Source organism: Rattus norvegicus, chromosome 3, assembly GCF_021556685.1.
Source record: "Rattus norvegicus strain SHRSP/BbbUtx chromosome 3, alternate assembly SHRSP_T2T, whole genome shotgun sequence".
In the NCBI taxonomy this organism is placed as follows: domain Eukaryota; kingdom Metazoa; phylum Chordata; class Mammalia; order Rodentia; family Muridae; genus Rattus; species Rattus norvegicus.
The window spans coordinates 69,879,565-69,897,212 of NC_141536.1; the positions used below are offsets into that span (position 1 = coordinate 69,879,565).

The 17,648-nt window shown below is 38.6% G+C and overlaps 1 protein-coding gene across 1 annotated transcript; it reads left to right on the plus strand.

Annotated features, from left to right (window-relative positions):
• The first annotated feature begins 14,035 nt into the window (after positions 1-14,035).
• On the plus strand, positions 14,036-14,980 carry Or5g27 (olfactory receptor family 5 subfamily G member 27). The gene is given in 1 exon segment (NM_001000285.1): positions 14,036-14,980. A coding segment is annotated over 1 exon segment (945 nt).
• The last annotated feature ends 2,668 nt before the right edge of the window (positions 14,981-17,648 follow it).

The following is a 17,648-nucleotide window of genomic DNA, read 5'->3' on the forward strand; positions in this document are numbered from 1 at the left end:
ACCATCAAGAGTGTGACCATGCTCCAGTGAGTATATGAGCAACACAAACTAAACTTAGCTTTTTGCATGGGGGCAGGGCAGTGGGAGGGTTACAAGGGTTGAGGGTAGATCTGGGAGGGCTTGGAAATGAGTGTAATCAGGGTGCATTCTGCAAAATTTCTAAATAATCAATAAAACTATTATGTTGGGAAAATTACATTGCAGTATATCATTTATGCTTCAAATTATTTATAAGAGGATTATTTGAATGTCATTAGCACAAAGAAATGAAGAATGTTGGAAGTAATGAACAATCTAAATGTTCCAATTTGGTACATTCAATGTAAAGATGCAGACAAATTAAACTGTACAACATAAACCTGCCTATTTTGTATGTGTTACTTAAGAATAAAAAAGGGAGGTATGAAGTTAGGGGTGGCTATGTTAAAGAGATAAAAGGGAAATAGGAGGAGACAGTGGGGGTTAGTATAAACATATTTCACTGTATACATGCATGAAATGTTCAAAAATAATTATAAAATGAAAAAAGGTATTAAATTGAATTTTATTTCCAAATAGTTTTGGTTATTCTAGGATATTTAATTTTTACCCTGTTTAGAATCAGTTCATAAATATTTCCAAAAATTGCTTCAAATATTTTGTTTCGGGTTGCAGTGAATCTAAAGATAACTTTGATAGACAGGGGGAGAGTGGGCAGCCTTGTCTTGTCCCTGGTTTTAATGGGATTGCTTCAAGTCTCTCTCCATTTAGTTTGATGTTGGCTATTGTTTTGCTGTATATTGCTTTTATTATATTTAGGTATGAACCGTGAATTGCTATTGTCTCCAATACTTTTAGCATGAAGGGGTGTTGTATTTTCATCATCTAATGAGATGATCATGTGTTTTTTCCTTTGAGTTTGTTTGTGTAGGAGATTAAGTTGATGGATTTCCAAATATTGAACCATCTCTGCATCCCTGGGATGAAGCCTACTTGATCATGGTGAATGATTGTTCTGATATGTTCTTGGATTCAGTTTGCAAGAATTTTATTGAGCATTTTTGCATCAATATTCATGAGGGAAATTGGTCTGAAGTTCTCTTTGTTGGGTCTTTGTGTGGTTTAGTTATTAGTGTAACTGTGGCTTCATAGAATGTATTAGGTAGTATTCCTTCTGTTTCTATTTTATGAAATACTTTAAGAAGTATTGATATAAGGTTTTCTATGAAGGTCTGATAGAATTCTTTACTAAACCCACCTGGTCCTGGGGATTTTTTGGTTGGGAGACTTTTAATGACTGCTTCTATTTCCTTAGGGGTTACGGGACTCTTTAGATGTTTTACTAATCCTGATTTAACTTTGGTACTTCTGTTTAGAAATTCATCCACAGAACTACTCAGTAGGGGAAAGAGAATGATCTTTGTGAAGTAGAGGGAGAGAGGGATATGGGAGGAAAGAGGAAGGGGAGGGGAAAGGGAGGCAATGTAGATATGGGAGAAGATGGGGAAGAAGTACAGAGGGTCAGGAATTTGATAGTGGGTATGTAGCAGTGGGGGAGGGGGAACTGGGGGTAGCCACTAGAAAGCCCCAGTTGCCAGGGACCCAACAGGTTTCCAGAACATAACAGGGAGAACTTTAGCTGAAATACCTAACAAAGCTGAGATAGAACCTATAGAGGCCACATCCAGTGGTTAGGTCTTCAGTTGAGGGATGGGACTACCCATCTACCTCAAAAATATTAATCCAGAATTCTTCCTGCCAAAAGGAAATGCAGGGGAAAAGAGTGGAGCAGAGACTGAATGAAAAGCCATCCAGAGACTGTCCCACCTAGGGATCCATCCCATCTGCTGACACCAAACCCAGACACTATTGGGGATGCCAAGTAGTGCATGCTGACAGGAGCCTTATATAGCTGTCACCTGAGATGCTCTGCCAAAGCCTGACAAACCATTGGACTGATAACAGAGTCCCCAGTGGAGGAGTCAAAGAAAGGATTGAAGGAACTGAAGGGGCTTGCAACCCCATAGGAAGAACAGTAATATCAACTACCCAGACATCCCAGAGCTCTCAGGGACTAAACCACCAACCAAAGAGTACACACAGAGTGACCCATGGCTCCAACCACATATGTAGCAGAGGATGGCCTTGTTGGGCATCAATGGGAGGAGAGGACCTTGGTTCTGTGAAGGCTTGATATCCCAGTGTAGGGGAAACCATGACAGAGAGGAGGAACGGAGAGGGTGGGTGGGGGAGCACCCTCATAGAAGCAGGAGGAGGAGGGGGTATAGGGTAGGGGGTTTCCGGAGGAGAAACTGGAAAAGGGCATAATATTTGAAATGTAAGTAAAAAATATCCAATAAAAGAAAGTATTATTAAAAAATTTTAATTATATTAAAAAACTGTGTAAGTCTCCAAAAATGTTATATATTTTAGCAGAATTTGATTTGAGCAAATAATTGTCATACATATTTTATACTTTATTGCAATAAAATAAGATTTCCTGTATATTAAAAAAGATAACTGATATTTCAACAATATTGAATCTTCCATATAGCCATATTGAATCTATGGTTACTATATGCTTTCCCATTTAATACCTTTAAATTTTTCTACCATAAATACTTTGTAGTTTTGAGTGTGGGCATACTCAACTGTCTCAATATTCCTCATATGTAATAAAAATTCACTGTTATTGCAAATGGTATTATTTTTAATTAGATTTAAGTTTTGATATCAATTGCTAATATTTTGATGAATAGTTGATTTTACCATATTATGTATACTATGTCCTTGCTATATTTTAAATATTACTTCTGTATCATTTCTAGTGGTTTGTAGATCCCAAAAGATCTTAAATTATCATTAGCTATGATTAAAAAGAGTTTATCCTTTACACCTCCAATTTACTTATATAACCTACTGCAAATACTAAATAGAAATGAAGACAGTGACTATTGTGATTTAGAAATCCAAGAACATATCAAATCAGTCATTCACCAAGATCAAGTAGGCTTCATCCCAGGAATGCATGGATAGTTCAATATATGAAAATCCATCAACATAATCCAATATATAAACAAGCTCAAAAGAAAAAAAAACCTCACATGATCATCTCATTAGATGCTGGAAAAGCCTTTGACAAAAAACAATACTCCTTCATGTAAAAAGGAAAGCCTAGGAATTCAGGGAACATACCTAAACACAATAAAAAGCAATATATGGCAAACCAATAGCCAACATCAAACTAAATGGAGAGAAACTTGAAGCAATCCCACTAACATCAGAGAAAAGACAAGGCTGCCCACTCTCTCCCAATTTAATTATTATAGCACTCAAAGTTCTAGCCAGAGCAATTAGACAAAAAAGGAGGTCAGAGGGATACAAATTGGAAGAGAAGTAGTAAAAAATATCACTATTTGAGGAAGATATGGCAGTATACTTATTTGACCCCAAAATTTCCACCGAAGAACTCCTTCAGCTGATAAAAAAAACTTCAGCAAAGTGGCTGTGATATAAAATTCATTCAAACAAATCAGGATCCTTTCTCTACTCAAAGAATAAATGGGCTGAGAAAGAAACTAGGGAAAGTCATACCCTTCACAATAGCCACAAATAGTATAAACTATCTTAATGTGACACTAATCAAGCAAGTGAAAGATCTGTATGACAAGGACTTTAAGCCTCTGAAGAAACAAGTTGAAGAAGACCTTAGAAGATGGAAAGACCTCCCATACTCATGGATTGGCAGGATTAATATAGTAAAAATGGCCATTTTTCCAAAAGCAATCTACAGATTCAATGCAATCCCCATCAAAATTCCAACTCAGTTCTTCACAGAGATAGAAGAGCATTTCTCCAATTCAACTGCAGCAACAAAAAAACAAAACAAAACAAACAAACAAACAAAAAAACCTCAGGAGAGCGAAAAGTATTCTCAATAATAAGGGAACTTCTGGGTAAATTACCATCCCTGACCTCAAGCTCTAGTACAGAGCAATAGTGATTAAAAACCACATCTTATTGATATAGAGATAGGCACGTAGATCAATGGAGTAGAATTGAAGACCCAGAATTAATACCATATACCTATGGTCACCTGATCTTTGACAAAGAAATCAAAACAATGCAGTGGTAAAAAGACAGTATATTCAACCTATGGTGCTGGCTCAACTGATGATCAGTATGTAGAAAAATGTAAATGGATCCATTCTTTTTTTTTATTTTTTTTTTATTTATTTTTTTTTATTAACTTGAGTATTTCTTATATACATTTCGAGTGTTATTCCCTTTCCCGGTATCCGGGCAAGCATCCCCCTCCCCCCTCCCCTTCCTTATGGGTGTTCCCCTCCCAACCCTCCCCCCATTGCCGCCCTCCCCCCATAGACTAGTTCACTGGGGGTTCAGTCTTAGCAGGACCCAGGGCTTCCCCTTCCACTGGTGCTCTTACTAGGATATTCATTGCTACCTATGGGGTCAGAGTCCAGGGTCAGTCCATGTATAGTCTTTAGGTAGTGGCTTAGTCCCTGGAAGCTCTGGTTGCTTGGCATTGTTGTACTTTTGGGGTCTCGAGCCCCTTCAAGCTCTTCCAGTTCTTTCTCTGATTCCTTCAATAGGGGACCTATTCTCAGTTCAGTGGTTTGCTGCTGGCATTCGCCTCTATATTTGCTGTATTCTGGCTGTGTCTCTCAGGAGCGATCTACATCCGGCTCCTGTCGGTCTGCACTTCTTTGCTTCATCCATCTTGTCTAATTGGGTGGCTGTATATGTATGGGCCACATGTGGGGCAGGCTCTGAATGGGTGTTCCTTCAGTCTCTGTTTTAATCTTTGCCTCTCCCTTCCCTGCAAAGGGTATTCTTTTTCCTCATTTAAAGAAGGAGTGAAGCATTCACATTTTGATCATCCGTCTTGAGTTTCGTTTGTTCTAGGGATCTAGGGTAATTCAAGCATTTGGGCTAATAGCCACTTATCAATGAGTGCATACCATGTATGTCTTTCTGTGATTGGGTTAGCTCACTCAGGATGATGTTTTCCAGTTCCAACCATTTGCCTACGAATTTCATAAAGTCGTTGTTTTTGATAGCTGAGTAATATTCCATTGTGTAGATGTACCACATTTTCTGTATCCATTCCTCTGTTGAAGGGCATCTGGGTTCTTTCCAGCTTCTGGCTATTATAAATAAGGCTGCGATGAACATAGTGGAGCATGTGTCTTTTTTATATGTTGGGGCATCTTTTGGGTATATGCCCAAGAGAGGTATAGCTGGATCCTCAGGCAGTTCAATGTCCAATTTTCTGAGGATCCTCCAGACTGATTTCCAGAATGGTTGTACCAGTTTGCAATCCCACCAACAATGGAGGAGTGTTCCTCTTTCTCCACATCCTCGCCAGCATCTGCTGTCCCCTGAGTTTTTGATCTTAGCCATTCTCACTGGTGTGAGGTAGAATCTCAGGGTTGTTTTGATTTGCATTTCCCTTATGACTAAAGATGTTGAACATTTCTTTAGGTGTTTCTCAGCCATTCGGCATTCCTCAGCTGTGAATTCTTTGTTTAGCTCTGAGCCCCATTTTTTAATAGGGTTATTTGTTTCCCTGCGGTCTAACTTCTTGAGTTCTTTGTATATTTTGGATATAAGGCCTCTATCTGTTGTAGGATTGGTAAAGATCTTTTCCCAATCTGTTGGTTGAAATGGATCCATTCTTATCTCCTTGTACAAAGCTCAGGTCCAAGTGGATCAAGGACTTTCAGATGAAACCAGATACACTGAATTTAAAAGAAGAGAAAATAGGAAAGACCCTTGACACCTTAGCACAGCAAAAAATTTCCTGAACAGAACACCAATGACCCTGGTTGTAAGATTAACTATAGACACATCAGAGCTCATAAAATTGAAAAGATTCTGTAAGGCAAAGGGCATTATCATCAGGACAAAATGGCAACCTACATATTGGGGAAAGATCTTTGCCAATCGTACATCTAATAGAGGGCTAATATCAAATCTATTCAAAGTCCCCAATAAGTTAGACTTCAGAAAACTAAATAACTCTATTAAAAATGGGACACAGAGCTAAACAAAAAATTCTCAGTTAAGGAATCACCAATGACCAAGAAGCATCTAAAGAAAAGTTTAACAACCTTATTCATCGGGGAAATGCAACTCAAAATAACCCTGAGATTCCACCTCACACCAGTCAGAATGGCTAAGATCAAAAAGCTATATGATAGCAGATGCTGGTGAGAATATGGAGAAAGAGGAATACTCCTCTATTGCTGGTGGGATTGTAAGCTGCTGGTACAACCACTCTAGAAAACAGTCTGGTGGTTTCTCACAAAATTGGTCATAATACTATGTGAGGACCCAGCTACACCACTACTGGGGATATACCCAAATGATGCTCCAACATATAACAAGGACACGTGCTCCACTATTGTCATAGCAGGGTTATTTATAAGAGCCAGAAGGTGAAAATAACCCAGATGTCCCTCAACAGAGGAATGGATACAGAAAATGTGGTACATTTATACAATGGAGTACTATTCAGCTATTACAAACAATGATTTCATGTAATTCACAGGCAAATGAATGTAACTTGAAAATATTATCCTGAGTGAGTTAATCCAGTCACAAAAGAACACACATGGTATGTACTCACTGACAAGTGGATATTAGTAAAAAAGAAGCTCATCTCCAAAAATCTAACCCATTATTCCTTCTGTTTAAAGGAAATACAGAGACTAAAGGAAAGGTTATCCAGAGACTTTCCCACCTGGGGAGCCCATATGCAGACACCAAAGTCAGACACCCAACTAGTACTTTCTGACAGGAGCCTTGTTTTGCAGATCCTGACCAATACATATGTGGGATTTTGCAGCCAACCATTGGATTGAGCATGTGGACCCCAGTGGAGGAGTTAGGGGAAGGATTGAAGGAGCAGAAGGGGTTTGTAACCCCATAGGATGAAAAACAATATCAAACAACTAGACTCCCAGAGCTCCAAGGAGCTAAACCACCACCCAAAGAATGCACATGGAGGGACCCGTGGTTCCAGCTGTATGTATAGCAGAGGATGGCCTTATCTGGCATCAATGTTAGGGGATGCCTTTGGTCCTGTGAAGGCTGGATACCCCAGCTTTGGGGAATGCTATGGTGGTGGTGTGGGGGTGGCTGGGTAAGTGGGGGTGCACCCTCTTAGAAGCAGGGCTGGGGGTGGAATGAGTGTTTTGGGGGGCAGAGAAGAGAGATAACATTTAAAATATAAATAAAGAAAATACGAAAAGCAACCCAAATCCCATGGGAGAGAGCTGAACACCCAGAAGTGTGGACAACCCTGAGACCGCAGGACAGACTGCCACTTCTGCCCACCTTTGCCCACATCCCTGGCCCAAGAGGAAACCGCATAGTGCCTCTGGACACAGGAATACAGGAGCAGACAGCGGCCGTTACCTCTGGTTCTGGTCTGTGCCCAGAACTGAACTGAACTGAACCGGTCAGACAGCTCCCTGCACCCAAATCCCATGGGAGTAGGGGTTTAGAAAGACCCTCAGAAGTGCTGCCATTCCTGAGAAACCAGAGGAGGCTACTCTCCCGACTCAAGAGGAAAATGCCTAGTGCCATCTGTACCCCCTGTGCACAGGGACCTAGGAGCAGTAGGCGCAGGACCTTTCCAGTTGCTGCCTTGCCAGAAGCACCTACACACCTGAAAGCAGAGGTAAGACCAACTTTTCTGCTCAAAGTGACCTGCCTGGTGGACTCAAAGCACAAAAAGGCAGAAGTCCTCTGGTTCTGGTCTGCACCCAGAACTCAACTGAGCAGCTGCCTGCACCCAAATCCCATGTGTGTGTGTGGGTGGGGGAGCTAGACCCTCAAAATTGTGGACACTCCTGATAAACCAGAGGAGACTACTCTCTGCCCACATTCTCAACTCAAGAGAAAAACGCCTAGTGCTATCTGTGCCCCCTGCACACAGGGACCTAGGAGCAGTAGAAGAAGGACCCTTCCGGTTGCTGACCTTGCCAAGAGCTGAAAGCCAGCCATCAGGAGCAACTAAATGCCTGAGCAGAACATTCGGGCAGGAAAACAGGTCTGTAAGAGGGTTAAGCCATCATCAGAAACAGCAAGACAAGCTAACACCAGAGAAAACCTGATGGCCAGAGGAAAGTGCAGGAACCCAAGCAACAGAAACCAAGATTATTTGGCATCATTATTTGACCCAGTTCTCCCACCAAAGCAAACATTGGATATCCAAACACATCAGAAAAGCAAAATTTAGATTTAAAATCACATATTATCAAGATGATGGAGGACTTTAAAAAGATCATAAATAACTCCCTTAAGGAAACACAGGACAACACAAGTAAACAAGTAGAAGCCCTTAAAGAGGAAATACAAAAATCCCTTAAAGAATTAAAGGAAAGCACAACCAAACAGGAGAAGGAATTGAACAAAACCATCTAGGAATTAAAAATGGGAAAAGAAACATTAAAGAAAGCACAAAGGGAGACAACCCTGGAGATAGAAAATCTAGGGAAGAGATCAGAAGACATAGATGCAAGCATCACCAACAGAATACAAGAGATAGAAGAGAAAATCTCAGGATCAGAAGATACCATAGAAAACATCAACACAACTGTCAAAGAAAATGTAAAGCAGAAAAAGCTCCTAACCCAAAACATATAGGAAATTCAGGACTCAATGAGAAGATCAAACCTAAGGATAATAGGTGTAGAAGAGAGCGAAGACTCTCACCTTAAATGGCCAGTAATTATCTTCAACAAAATTATAAAAGAAAACTATCCCAATGTAAAAATGAGATGCCCTTAAACATAGAAGAAGCCTACAGAACTCCAAATAGATTGGGCCAGAAAAGAAATTCCTCCTGTCACATAATAGTCAAAACACCAAATTCACAAAACAAAGAAAGAATATTAAAATCAGTAAGGGACAAAGGTCAAGTAACATATAAAGGCAAATCTATCAGAATTACACCAGACTTCTCAGCAGAGACTATGAAAGCCAGAAGATCTGGGATAGATGTCATACAGACCCTAAGAGAAACCAAAGGCCAGCCCAAGCTACTATATCCGGCAAAGCTCTCAATTAACATTGAGGGAGAAACCAAGATATTCCATGACAAAACCAAATTTACACAATGTCTTTCTACAAATCCAGCCCTACAGAGGATAATATATGGAAAGGCACAACACAAGGAGGGAAATTATGTCATAGAAAAAGCAAAAAGGTGATCTCCTTGCAACAAAACCAAAAGAAGAGAAACACAAAAACATTATCCCACCTCTAAATATGAAAATAACAAGAAGCAACAATCACTATTCCTTAATATCTTTCAACATTAATGGTCTTGATTAATAAAAAGACAATAAAAAGATATAGATTAACAGACTGGATACATAAAGAGGATCCAGCATTTTGCTGCATACAGGAAAAACACCTCAGGGATAAAGACAGATACTACCTCAGAGTAAAAGGCTGGAAAACCACTTTCCAATCGAATGGTCCGAAGAAGTAAGTTGGAGTAGCCATTCTAATATTGAATAAAATTGACTTTCGACCAAAAGTCATCAAAAAAGATAAGAAAGAACACTTCATATTCATCAAAGGAAAAATCCACCAAGATGAACTCTCAATCCTAAATATCTATGCTCCAAATACAAGGGCACCTATACTCATAAAAGAAACCTTACTAATGCTCAAAGCACACATTGCACTTCACACAATAATAGTAGGAGATTTCAACACCCTACTCTTATCAATGGAAAGATCATGGAAACAAAAATTAAACAGAGACATAGAGAAACTAACAAAAGCTATGAACCAAATGAACTTAACAGATATTTATAGAACATTTCATCCTAAAACAAAAGGATATACCTTCTTCTCAGCACTTCATGGTACCTTCTCCAAAATTGATCATATAATCAGTTACAAAACAGGCCTCAATAGATACAGGAAGATAGAAATAATTCCATGCATCCTATCAGATCACAACGGACTAAGGCTGGTCTTCAATACCAACCAAATGACAGAAAACCCACATATACATGGACGTTGAACAACACTCTACTCAATGATAACTTGGTTAAGGAAGAAACAAAGAAAGAAATTAATGACTTTTGAGAATTTAATGAAAATGAAGGCAAAACATACCTAAACTTATGGGATACAATGAAAGCAGTGCTAAGAGGAAAACTCATAGCTCTGAGTGCCTCCAAAAAGAAACAGGAGAGAACATACACTAGCAGCTAAAAGCTCCAAAACAGAAAGAAGTAAATACATACAAGAGGAGTAGAAGTTAGGAAATAATCAAACTCAGGGCTGAAATCAACCAAGTAGAAACAAAAAGGACTATACAAAGAATAAACAAAACCAGGAGCTGGTTCTTTAAGAAAATCAACAAGATAGATAAGCCCTTAGCCAGACTAACCAGAGGGCACAGAGAGTGGATCCAAATTACGAAAATCAGAAATGAAAAGGGAGACTTAAGAACGGAATCTGAGGAAATTAAAAAAACCATCAGATCCTACTACAAAAGCCTATATTACACAAAACTTGAAAATCTGGAGGAAACGGACAATTTTCTAGACAAATACCAGGTACTAAAGTTAAATCAGGAACAAATAAACCATTTGAACAACCCAATAACTCCTAAAGAAATGTGATCACCAACCCATTCAAAAAACCTTTATCTACAATGCTGTCTTGCCTGCAAATTATGCTAGGGCAATGGTGGCACAAAGATTATAGGTAATCAACCAATGACTGATTTGACTCCACAAGATGGAACCCATACCCAACATTTCTTCAGTGACAAAGAATCAGAGACTAGTTAGCTCAGACACCTAGGGTAAGACCAAATACCACCAAACTTATAGTAATTAAATGACTCCTAATGATATTCTGTATTACTCAGATCCATGCCTTATTAAGACATCATGAGGTAAGCTTCCTCTTGCAGCAGATGGTAACAAATACAGAGATCCACATAATACATACACAGAGAGACCTTGAAACCGACAGCTATACATGGGGTGCCTCCATCTAATTTCTTTTCTTAAAACTCTAACACTACAGAAGAGACAGGAAGAGCTTATGAGCCAGAATCCCTATGATGGACACCAACAAAACAAAAAACAAAAACAAAACAAAAACAAAGAAACCAAACCAAACCAAAAACAAACAAAACCCCCTAAGCCCCACCAAATCAATTGAACAAAGCTCATGTGAGCTCACAGAGACCGAAAATGCAAGCACAGGGCCTGCTCAGCTCTCTCTGCAGATATATTACAGTTTTCAGTGTAGTATTTTTATGGGACTCCTGAGTGTGTGAGTGAGTGGGTGTCTCATTCTTGTGTCTGCTCTTGGAGCTCTTTTCCTTGTGTTGATTAGCCTTATCCTATTCCAATGTAATGATTTTGTTTTATCTTATTTTATTTTTTTGTTGTTATCTCTTAGAAGCCTGTTCTTTCTAAAGAGACACAGAATGGAGGTGGGTCCAGATGCCAAGGGAGGTGGAGGATAATTTGAATGTGTAAAGGTAAAGGAAACTGTGATCAGGATATATTATATGAGAAAAGAATATATTTCCAACAGAGGGGGACAGTAGGTCAAAATTATCATCTCTCTTGATAATTACATGAAGTGTATTTAATGACTGGACATAGTAGTACTGTTGGTTATAATGTTCTGTGAACGTTTATATATATGTTATTGCATAAGTTCTTTATACTCATTGATATTTAAGTCAAATTGTTATGTCAATTTTTGAGAGAATTCTATTGATGTCTCTCATTCCAATTGTGAATATATTTGTTTCTCTCTAAAGTTCTATTGTATTATTTTGAGGATCTGTTTTCCTCAATTTCCTAAATATTTAGGAGGATAGTATTTTCATGATAATTTTGCTTCATTTTGAATATAGAATTTTCTTCTTTTGCATCATAACTTCTTTGGCTCAAAATGTGCTTGGTCTAAGGTTAATATAGCTGTATTCAAATTTACTGCTTCCTATACTATAAATAAATACACTACAAATAAAAATCAATACTATATATGCGAAATAAGCCACTAATGAAATATTGTGAGACTTTGTGTTAGATGTCCTTATGGGACATATAATAAGAGTTTCAGAGACAGTGGTGACTAAGATAGGTAATCTGTCAGCAAGCCTTATAGTCTCTTCTTTTCATGGAGCCGTTCTGTTCTTGTTTTTCTGTTGCTGCTGATCTATTCTTGGACTTTATTTCTTCTTCAGTTTATCAAAACCTTACTTTTCTTGACAGTTTTGTTTTTGAAAAATATTCAACTGCTCTAGATTCTTTTTGCAGCTCAACAGCTGTTTTAATTTTTAACCAAGTGATAAGCAAATTCTTATATCTTTTTTCATATTTATGTCTGATCATAAACTGTTCCAGTATGTTCCAGATTCATAATAATGATAAGCAACATTAAGAAGCACCTACCAATTAAGAAGTACTCAGCACACATGAGTAGCATCTATATCAACTAGAGACTGCTTCTTTTATTTTGGAGAACAAAGGAATAAGGTGCAGACAGTTTTGACTTACTTAATGCGACAGTGATTAAACCTGGATTGGGGTTTATATTTAAATGATATGGTTTCAGAATGGTGGCAGAAATGTCTTCTTCCAGATGTTTCTGGGACATCACTCTGTTGATGGAAGAAAGAATGATGATAAGGAGAATAGATCAGGAACACACATACACACACACACACACACACACACACACACACACACACACATACATTGGAATGAGATATAGTTAGAAAATAATACTTGGCCAAAATGCTATTAAGTTCATTTCAAGTTTATCCCTTCATCAGGTGTAAACCCTTGAGGGTTAAGTTCCTTGGGACTCTGTCTCTGAACGATTGTGTGCCCCTAGGAGAAGGTCCCTTAGTCTGTGCAGTATATGAACAAATGTTAAGTTTGGGGCTTCACTCTTCATGTCTAGATATGTCAGGGTAGGAGGTTTTTCTTTCCCACATATTTACAAAGTCATTGTCTCAGAATGATTATCATTATGAAGAAAGTCAGATCTTCTATCTTCTAGAAAATGACCATTCCCTTAAAAGTAACTGACAGAGCTGCAGAAAGAATATCCACAAAGAAGTGAGTACCGTGGGCTTGGGAAGTAGGAAGTTTTGAAACATGATGGAGAAACAATAATGGTGTGAAATGGGGGTACATGGTCTCCCACCCCTAAAATTTTGGTATTTTACCCACAGAATTATCAGAGTCCATAATTGTTTTGTGTGTTAAATTATAAGAATGACATAGAGATGTTGGAAGATGTTCAATGTGTGCTTTGAGCTTCAGTAACATTTCTTTTTAACGTTTGGGGCATAGATGTGCGTGTGTGTGTGTGTGTGTGTGTGTGTGTGTGTGTGTGTGCATGTGCATGTTAGGTATGTTCATATGGATGCCAGAGGAAAGCTTGAGGTGCTATTCTGTACTATCCACCTTGATTTTGCAGACTGGGTCTCTCACTGGTATGGCTTTCCAAGTGGGAAAGACTGGTTGGTTGGTGAGACATTCTAAGGGATTCCATCATCTCTGTCTCTCCTGACCTAGGACAATATGCCCATCCCATTAAGATTAACTTTTAAAATACTCTGTTATGCTTGCAGACAGGAGCATGTTGTTCACTGAGAGGGTCTCCTCAGCAGCTGATACAGATACAGACACCCACAGCCAAACAGTGGCTGGAGCTTGTTGACTCTTATGGAAGAATAAGAGAAAGGATTGCAAGTCCCGAAGGGATAGGAACTCCACAGGAAGGCCAAAAGAGTAACATGATTCTTGATGGAAGAGAGTTCAGACTCTAAAGATCTCAACATATAAGGTGTTGAAGTCTACATAGGATTTTTGCACAAGTGTCCAGATCTACAAGAGTGGAATATTGATGTTCGGTACTGCTGAGAGGTTTCTATAATAGACCTGTTTAGGACACTGATTTCAAAATCACTCGAGTTTCGCAAGTCATAATTCTTATTCGTTTGATGCATCCCAACTGACCAATGGAAGAAAAGAATCAGACTGTCATGCCTGCGTTTATCTTCCTTGGCATTACAGATAACCTCCATCAGAAGATTGTCATCTTCATCATCTTTTCCTTTGTTTATCTTTTCACTCTTGGCGGTAATGTGGGGATGATAACTCTCATATGGTTGGACCCCAGGCTGCACTCGCCTATGTACTTTTTTCTCAGCCACTTGTCCTTTGTAGATGTGTGCTCCTCTTCTTCTATAGCTCCCAAGATGCTGTGCGACATTTTTGCAGAGAACAAAACCATCCCTTTTGTGGGCTGTGCAGCACAGATGTGGTTCTTTGGTCTCTTTGTGGCAACTGAATGCTTTCTCCTGGCTGCCATGGCATATGACCGGTATGCAGCCATCTGTAAGCCCTTGCTGTATACACTTATTATGTCTCCACATCTCTGTGTGTTGTTGGTTATTGGGCCTTATGCCATTGCTCTTATAAGTACAATGACACATACAACTTTGACCTTTTGCTTACCATTCTGTGGTCCATATATTATCAACCACTTTTTCTGTGACATTTCACCTTTGCTGTCTCTAGCATGTACTGACACTAAGTTCAATAAAGTTGTGCTTTTTGTCTTGGCTGGAGCAGTTGGTGTGTTCAGTGGTCTGATCATTCTGATGTCCTATGTCTGCATTTTGATGGCAATTTTGAAGATTCAGACAGCTAATGGGAGACTCAAAGCCTTCTCAACTTGTTCCTCTCACTTGGCAGCTGTCTCTATCCTGTATGGGACTCTTTTCTTCATCTGTGTTCGACCCAATGCCAGCTCCTCCTTGAATATTAATAAAGTGATCTCCTTATTTTACACTCTGATGATCCCCATGTTGAATCCAATCATCTACAGCTTTAGGAACACAGAGGTAAAAGGTGCATTTAGGAGAACTTTGCAGAAGAAGCACTTCCTAGTAAGTGCTTAAGATAGAATTCTCTCTGTGACATACGTTAACTTGTGAGGGCAAAATGTAAGACAAAGACTACTAGAGTGAGAACAAGAGGCTGCAAGTGAGTCCTCGTTCTGCCTGATCACAAACTATTACACAATTTTGTGGCAGAACTTGATGGATACCACCTTACAGATTTATCACTTTTAGTCAATTTAGCCGCACTTTGAAATATTTTAATTAAACATGCATCTTCAAAGTGAGAATCATATTTTGAACACAATATTTTATATGTTTCCTGATCCAAATGAAATTGAAGTCATGGAAAGTTCAAACTCTGGCAAAATTTTATACATTTCCACATTTTGGCTAAACACAACCCTAGGAAGAGAAAATACATGTAGTTTTGTTGCTTTTAAGACCTACTTCTATGTATATGGATATCTTGCTTCATGTATGTAAATGTAACATGTACTGTAAGTGTCTGAAGTGTCCAAAATGATATATAGGATCCCCTGAACTAGAATTACAGACAGTTGTGAACTACAACTTGTGTGCTGGGAATTCAACCCAGGCTCTCTGGAAAAGCAGCCAATGTTCTGAACTGCTAGACCATCTCTCCAGTCCCCCATCGTGTTTTGTTTTGTTTTGTTTTGTTTTGTTTTGTTTTGTTTTGTTTTTGGTACAAGAATTTAAAAGTGGCTTTCAAAATATCTGGAACAATAAGATTTTGTAAAATTTGCAACTTTTCTTTCAAGTGCCATAAACACATTGCCTGTTAAAATTTTCAAATGAAATGTAATGAGTTGCAGTATATCATCTACCTTAAAGAATAATTTGACTGTGTCTTCCTCTTCGTCTCCCTTTCTATCTTTATCTTTACTTCTATCTGTATCTCTCGTCTCTCTGTCTCTGTCTCTCTCTTTCTTTTGTGTGTGTGTGTGTGTGTGTGTGTGTGTGTGTGTGCGCGCGCGCGCGTGTGTGTGTGTAGGCATTTGGAGCCTTCACATTTTACCTTGTTCAAGGCAGGCTCTCTTGTTGATATGTCCACATACTAGGTGGACTAGTCCATCAGCTTCTAAAAAATTTTCTGGTTCTTTCCACATCATGTTGTAAAATTGCTGAGGTAATAGATGTGAACTATACAGCAGTCTTTAGATGGGTCCTAGGGATCTGATATCTGGACTTTAAGTTTGCATAGCAAGCACCTTAATGTTTGAGCTATTTTTTTTACCTCTGGTAACATCTCTTTAATAGACTTTAATAGGTCCTATCTTTACAGAAACAAATAACTTCAATATCAAGTCTTATTTATGCTATCACTTTTTGCAGCACCTACCTTTTTGTCCAATCCCTTTAAGAATGTATCACACTAAATGTAAAACTGGAACAAAAATATCTATAAACACCTAAGAGGTCCACTGAGAATTGCATCTTATTTATTAATGATCAGAGACTTTAGATCTTGCTAGTTTTAAGTGACTTTCTGAAGGAGGGAACACATAAAGAAGGAGCGAAAGAATAAAATTAATATTTTACAGTGCTTTTGTTTATCTGTGGTGGCAGACATCATGAAAATCATATGCAGATTGCTTTTTCCTCATCTATTTTTGCTAGTGCTTGAGTATTGAATGTGTGGCCCAAGATAATTCTCCTGTATGCAGTGCATCTGAGAGAAGCTAGAAGTTGGACACCTGCTTTACACTGTCTATCTCAGTAAGACCATTTTGTTCTTTGTAGGTAAAGTCAGGCTGCAGTTTACCGGAGAATGAGGGAGGTCTTTTTTTTTATTGTCATTGTTGTTCTTTGTTTGTTTGCTTGCTTGTTTTTCGTTCCTTTGTTTGTTCTTGTGTTTTTGTTTTTTTTTGTAAAGCACGACTGTTTAGGAGAGTCATTAAACCTCACTAACCTTTCATTGCTGCCTTAATACCATTTCTTAATGTTCAAGTCTTTCTCAGTCCTAAAGTGTTTCTCTCTCTCTCTCTCTCTCTCTCTCTCTCTCTCTCTCTCTCTCTCTCTCTCCAGCTTCTGACTGTGTAGTTCTGGCTGTCCTCAGACTCATTAAGTAGACCAGGCTGGCTTTGAACTCACAGAAATCTGCTTGCCTCTGACTCCATAGTGCTAAGATTAAGGCATACACCAACAAGCCTAGTTTTCTTTCTTCCCAAGCTTTGATATGTATAGCATTTGAAATGTAAATACGAAATACCCAATTTAAAAAAAAATGGAAAGTAAAAGAGTGGAACATGAAATGTGGGAAGGGGGAGTGAGTATGTCAAAATACACTGGGTGCATGCAGGACATTTTTAAGGAATATTTTAAATAAATAATATAAGACTGGATTCCACAAAATTCACTTTATGAAAGTAAATGCCCCTCCAAGTAGAATGCTTGAGGCTAATCACAAACCTTCTGCTGTTTCTTTTTTCACTCCTCTATTTTCTTAGAACGTTAGGAAGCATAAGCTCTGTCTCTTTGATTATGACAGCATGGAAATCTCTTTTAAAGCTAAATGAACTCCTTAGCCTACTTTGTGTTGGAGAATTCAGAATCAGAAAGCCATAGCTCTGATATGCCATCACCAAGGACAACATAGCATGGAGCAAGTTCTATTGCCCAAATATTTCCCTTTAATGAAAAACTACCTCCTGCTGTAAAGATTATGTTTGTGTTTCTTTTGGATAAAGATAATTAGCTAAAATGA